Source organism: Nothoprocta perdicaria, unplaced genomic scaffold, assembly GCF_003342845.1.
Source record: "Nothoprocta perdicaria isolate Ctin4 unplaced genomic scaffold, notPer1 scaffold_162, whole genome shotgun sequence".
NCBI classification, from domain to species: domain Eukaryota; kingdom Metazoa; phylum Chordata; class Aves; order Tinamiformes; family Tinamidae; genus Nothoprocta; species Nothoprocta perdicaria.
Window position 1 is genome coordinate 340,722 of NW_020454783.1, and position 6,452 is coordinate 347,173.

General features: G+C 50.4%; 1 protein-coding gene across 1 annotated transcript in view; it reads left to right on the top strand.

Annotated features, from left to right (window-relative positions):
• Nucleotides 1-6,254: 6,254 nt before the first annotated feature.
• Nucleotides 6,255-6,452, top strand: part of PRDM14 (PR/SET domain 14) — a 6,016-nt gene continuing 5,818 nt past the window's right edge. Inside the window, exon 1 of the mRNA XM_026035601.1 lies at nucleotides 6,255-6,420. Coding sequence (XP_025891386.1) covers nucleotides 6,255-6,420 — 166 coding nt within the window. The remainder of the gene's footprint in view (nucleotides 6,421-6,452) is intronic.

The window sequence follows — 6,452 nt, forward strand, 5'->3', positions numbered from 1 at the left end:
GGCTGCAGAGCAGAATTCCCGGGAGTTGCGCGAGCTGACGACGGCAGAGGCACAGCTGGTGCACGGCGTCAAAGAGCTAAAGATACCTGCTTTAAAGCACGGTGACCTCTGGTTCCCATCGCCCTAACCGGGAAGAGAACGATTCCTGTACCACCTATAGCAGATATCACTACAGGCTTCACCACTCTCGTGTGGTTGTAGTTACTTTAAAGCAGCGTGGGCTACGAGGAAGTTTTGTAAGGTACATAAAATCCAGTTTATATGTAAACGAGCAATAATTTAAGTTGAAAACTTAAGTGTTTTACTTGTATAATTTTTGTGAGATATACATGTTGTGAAGTTGATTCCAAATGAGGTACTTCAGTATTAAATTAGATATCTTCTTAGCCGTGTGTGTCTCCTGGGGAAGTGTTTTGTAAAGGATCACAATGCCTTGATTAGACCTAATTTGTAGGCTTGAGACTTCTTCTTTTCTAAACCTCGTGATTCTGCTCATAATGTCATTTATCTAACCTAATATTATATGCAGCCACTGTAGGAACCAGTTCTTGATTTTTGTATGTTTATATTCTTTCGTAACGAATCTTAGAGAAACTGTTACCAAGCAGGCCACTGTTAGGGTGGTTTTTTTCTTCTTGCCCACTGTGGTTGGAGTAATCTTTTACTAAACTGACATCAGTTTCTGAGGACTTGGAATACTAAGAAACTGATGACGTTTTTGACCTCTTTTCTTTCCTCTTAACCCCCAATCTTCCCACTTCCTAGCCTGAACACGCAATTGTGGACGTCGCATAAAGCGCAACGTGTTTTGGAACGTCTCCTCAGCCATGCCCTTGGCTGTGCTTCATTGCCACTCGATTATTCGGGTTGTTTCCAGGTGGGAGTTAAATAAAATRGCTGTTAGTCTGTGTTGGGGGCTGAGGAGAACACCGTGAGGCTGCTCTGGAAGAGGCTCGTTTCTGTAGGAGGCTGTGGATGCAAAATCCAGGGCTCGGGCTAGGAAGGGCAGTGCCCAGGCCCCTGCAGAGACGGCGCTGCCGACAGCACCGCGCTATTATCCATCCCAAAAAGGAGTCTCAGTCACCGGAGCCATCCTGCTGGGCGCGGGTGGAAACCGGAGTGACCCTCGTCCCCGAGCTCCCCAGCCCCATGGATGCGGTGGCGTCTGTACTAAACACACGCCACCTGCCCCGGGGCCACCTATTTATGTAAGAAATGTATGAATTTGGAGCAATTGCCTTCAACACAAAAGTGTAAACGAGTTCTTGGATAATTTCATCGGTATTATGTTCTTTTCCAGTGCTTAATCATAACCTCTCGAGGTCATTCTCTCTCACAGTGGACATAATAGTTTAGATGTGTTGTGTTCCGTGGCAGTCCTGCAGCGCCCGGCACCCGTGGTGATCCTGCCGCTTCTTCACCCAGCGCCGTTTCGCAAGGAAAGGGCTTGTTCCCAGCCCTTCGACTCAGCTGGGGTTCGTGCTGATTTTAGTTGTCTTCTAAAAACCGAAAAAGAAAGGTGAGTGAAGGAATCTTCTGATCATATTGATCGCTATAGAAAAAAAAATGAATGAGAAAGGAAAAAAAAAAAAAAAGCCAAATCAATTCCCTTCATTATCAGTATTTTTCATCCTGTATACAGTAAATTTGTCAGAGAAAGTACTTGGGTTTTGTTTAACAGAACAATTAATCAGTGTTCTACTTAACATGACTAAATGTGAAAGGCGCATAATGTGAAAAATAAGCATATATACATGGTCCTGCGACCTGTTTGAGTGTTCATGTAATGTGGTAAGTTTAAGAAGTGAAGTGAGCTGTTTTGCTACAATGAAATAATTTGTACTCGGTCTTTAAAATATTGTCCCACACCGGTATCCCTTTGGGCCTGTATTAATTGAAAGCAATGTTTTTGCAGTTTATACAATACATTTTTTAATCTTTGTTTAAAAATGGAATTCATATGGGCTTAACAGAGGAAAGGGGTGGCACAGCTCCACTTGCAGAACCCAAAGATACACAATCAGTTTTGAAATGCAACTTAAGCCATTAATTGTTGGTGTGAATTTAAAAGTTTTCTAGTATTTGTATGGTAGTATGCTGCCTAAGAGCAAAAGCATTCTCTGCACAAAAGAAAAATTACTGTAGTGGCTTTGATTTTAATTAGAATTTTCTCCCTGGTGTTTCTTTGTAGACTAAAACAAACTCTTTTAAGTTTCTTACTACAGGTAAAAGCTATGTGCAAGAACCTCAAAATGCTAAAATCTAGCATAATGCCTTAGATCTGTTTTTAAGTCTTGTATATTCCTACATAGCTGTCTGATGTATTATATTTGTATAGTGAATTGTGTACAATTTTGGAATAAGTGCATCATCACTTAATCTTTATGTTGTTCAATAGGGATGATGGACACATTTCTTCAAGCATTTACTGTCATTTAATTTTTCCTTATGTCGTTTGTGGGTTTTATTTGTACAGTTCATCATGAAGTTGCATCTGAGATGTGTGTATATGAAAAGATTATACAAGGGTAAAATTAAGCAATATATAAACTATGGTTCTTCAGGAGAAAGCTTACAGTGTTTCAGGTTGTGATTTATTTTCAAAACGGAGTTGACTCTGAACATCACTTTGTTCACCTGCATTGATGTTTGTATTTCTAGTGTGAGCAGTTTATGCAAAGGTAGATATATTCAGAGAAATTTTAAATACATTTATGCAAGTTAATATTGCTTTGCTGATGCTATTTGCTTATTTGATGTTAAATAATGCTATTGTAAATAAAGAATTCTGTTGTTATTGCATCATTTAATAAATTTTAATGCCTTCGGGTTTTACATGGCTTTAGAGATTTGAACGTGTTTCTGTCGTGTCTTCATTTATTCTCCTGTAAAGGTGGGGTGCTGGAGAAGAGGTCAGTCTTCGGGTGCTAGAAAGAAGAAGGGCTCTTCCTTTTGAAAAATGCTTTTGGGGAAAAAAAAAGAATATCCAACTGTTATTCCTGAAAGCTTTTTATCTTCATAATCCCACGCTAGTTGGTAATTTGACTACCTAGTTTAATTTGGAATCAGTTCAYTATCACTTCATTTTACCTGTTGCAGTCGGCACCCGGTGAGAATCCTTCGTGCCGGCTCGGGAGCCTCCGGGCCCCGTGGGGAAGGGCCGGCGCTTCTCCTTATGCCCAACAGCTCAAGTAGGACGGGGGAAGGAAATGAGCGGTCAAATTAAAAAATACGGAGTATTTTTATTTTATTTTTTAAAATAAAGTATAAAGATAAAAAATATAAAGACTACAGGAATGCTGCTTTATCAGAATGGACCTCTGCTCTCTCTAGTAAATAGGGAGAAGGGGGACGGAAAGCTACACTTAATTAATATTAAAAAAAAAAAGAAACTCCAAGTAATTGTTATTTTGAAGACCTCCCCCAAATGATGTCCTTTCACTATTCCTGCTAAAAAGGCAAAGCCTGCACTGCAGTTCTCATGGTTTGGCTTTGGCAAAATAATCCTTGCATGTGCCAAAAAATATATACAAATAATAATAAAAATAAACCAGCAAGGTAAGGGAAGTGTGGAAGGGGACGTTGCTTCCCAAAGTCAGAAACAGCAGTAGGGAAACAAGCACRACTGCCGCCTCGCCATGGATTCATTTGGAGAGGAAAGGAGAGGCCTTGAATTTTACACAGGGGCATTAACTAGAACTTGGGGCAGAGATGGGAACGAGGATGGGAACGAGGAACAAGCGCCAGTAACTTCCCATGTAAGTCCCGAAAGGAGGACGTTTCCCTGCGGAACCGGCTGGCTCCAGACCACACGGGGACAGCCCAGGGATCACAGCGCTTCCCGAGCTCCRGGCTCGCTGCTTGTCCCTCTTCCCCGCTCGCTCCTAGAGGAAGAGAGCTGGGAGCCCTAGTCTGGAGGTTGGCTGGATGATGGAGAGGGAAGGCTTGTGGACGTGTCGGGATAAGTGTATCCCGTAGGCACGTGTGGGATGGGAGGAGAGGCAGAGCGGGAGCGGCAGCGGGAGGGTGTTGGGAGAGGTGAGGAGCCGGGCAGCACTTGGGGTGCGATTCCTTGATCCAGAATCCTGCTCAATCCAGCATATCCCCCCGGGTAAGGCCACTTGCAGGCAGTGACTGCAAGCAGCCTGCAGCCCACGCTCCATGATTCAATGTGGAATTCCCACATTCATGTGGAAAAGGACAGTACCAACCACCACCAACAGCCCACAGGGGGACCATGRCTGAGAGCACCGTTACTGCCTTGTAGCAGCTCCAAAAGTCCTAATAAAGCCCTAAGGGAAACGACACCCCGCTGCAACAGCTCTGGGCTGCCTTCCAGGGATTTCCCTTTCCCAAGGGAATGCCAGAGCGAGGTTTTCCTCTTGGTTTTCCCTCCTGAGCTGCAGGGGCGCTCCACATGTGAAGGTGCCCATGCCATGTGGGAGCTGCACGTGCTCCTACAAAGTTAGCTATTGTGGCCTGCAGAAGAGACGAGCTCTGCCTATTTGGCGAGGCTGGAAAAGGACCTTGGAATTTGCTCCTAAAATTGGGCTGTGTTTTTATTGCGACCACTGACAAGGATTCCCGAGCAGGACAGAGCCGCATCCCCACTCTGCTCCCTATGGGCTGGCTGGGGCTGGAGCACCCCACTCCTCCACCCCCCCGGGCTGTTTGGAGAGCCAAATTCCCAGTCATTCCCAGAGAAAGGGCCATCAGGAGGGCGCTGATCACCTTTCCTCCGGAGGAGTTACAGCAGGGCTCCAGAGAGCCGGGCGGCCAGGGAAGGCTTCGGGGCTAAACACAAATAAATAAAACAAAGGGCTAAATACACACCTGGGATGAGTGGGAGCCACCTGTGCAGACCTAGGGGAGAGGGAAACCTTTCCAAAGGGTTTTCCTTACCCGTGCAGATAGAGCTGCTGCAAAGCAGCCACTTCTGGTCTCATAGTTTCTCCCAGAGGTGTTTTGGTTTGGGTTTTTTTTTTTTTTTTTTTTTTTTTTGGGAAACTGAGCACAAACTGAATCATATTGTCTGCTGCAAAAAAAGTCATCCAATCCCATCTTTATCTGTCTTTTTTTTTCAGCAAATAGATTTGACCGCTTAGAGTAATTTAACCTGGAACAAACTCCCACAGTGGGAATCCCAGGATGCTGCCTAGAGAACAGCTGTACGGGTGGCGCAGGCCTCTGGGTCAGCAGGCTCACGGCAACAGGACTGTCTCATTTCCCTCCGCGTAGCCGGCCAGGCTGGAGCGGGGTCAGAGGAACCCAATTAAACCAGCGAGGAGAACACGAGGACCCCACAGCCCGTTTCTTCCCACGTCTCCCGATTCCCCGGGCACGCCGGTGCTCCGCATGCCGCCTTCCCTCTGGCGCGTGGCCGGAGGGCCGGGATTATCTGCGGCCTYGGGCAGGCCGGTCCTGTGCAGGCGCTCCGCTCTGCCGCCCGTGCTGCCGCTGCAGCCATGGAAGCACGTGAAGGTGCCTTCCCGGCTGCACTTCCTAGCGCACCGCAGAGCCCGCTCTGCCYTCCTGAAGATAACAGGGATGGGGAACACCGCCAGGCTGCCAGGAGGAGGTGGAGGTTTGGGGGCCCCCGCACTGCCCCTGCACACAATGCACGGATGCTCCCGCTCCAGCGCGGGGACCAGCCTGAGGAAAGGGGGTGCGGGAGCCTGGAGGGGCTCGRGGCGCCTCGCACGTGTCGCCTCCTTGGGCTTGTGCCGCCAAGGGGACCCTCGGGACAGCGCCGGCGGAGCGGGGCCGCTCGCACACCCGGCCCTGGGGCCCTGCCGCTCCTCCCAGGTCTCCTTTGACAGCAATTCCCGTCCCCTGGAAGGGACAGGAGCCCAGGAAAGAGAAGGAGAAGCCCCGTTGCAGCGCGGGGAGGCGGCCCTGCGGCAGCGCTCAGGGACAAGCCCCACGTACGGGCCGGGGCGCTGAGYCCGGGGCCGGRGGCGAGGAGGAGGCCGAGGAGGGGCCGGCACCGAGCGCCCCCCCCAATCCCCGAGCGCTCCGCCCCGGGGCTGGGGCGCCCGTCGGGGCAGCCCCCGAGGCCGCCGTCCGACCCCCTCCCCGTCCATCCGTCCGTCCCCTCCTCGAGGGCTGCGTGACCCCCGGGGCCGCCCCCCCACACACCCCCGGCCCGTCCTCCCCATAAACGCGCGGGGGGCGGGCGTGCCCCGACGGCGCCGGGCGCGGAGGCTGCGCGGCCGCCCGCGCGCCCAGGTGCGCTGCCTGCGCCCGGGGCCGCCATGTCGCTGTCGCTGCCCATGTCGCTGTCGCTGCCGGGCGGGCCGGGCCCCGCCGAGGGCGGCGAGGCGCTCGGGCTGAGCCCCCCGGGCCTCCCCGCTTACTACCCGCCCTTCCTGCCGCCCGCGCCCTACTTGGAGGCGCCCGCCGAGCTCCTGCGGCCGCTGGGCGCCCTCCTGGCCGCCTCGCCGCCCCTGGCG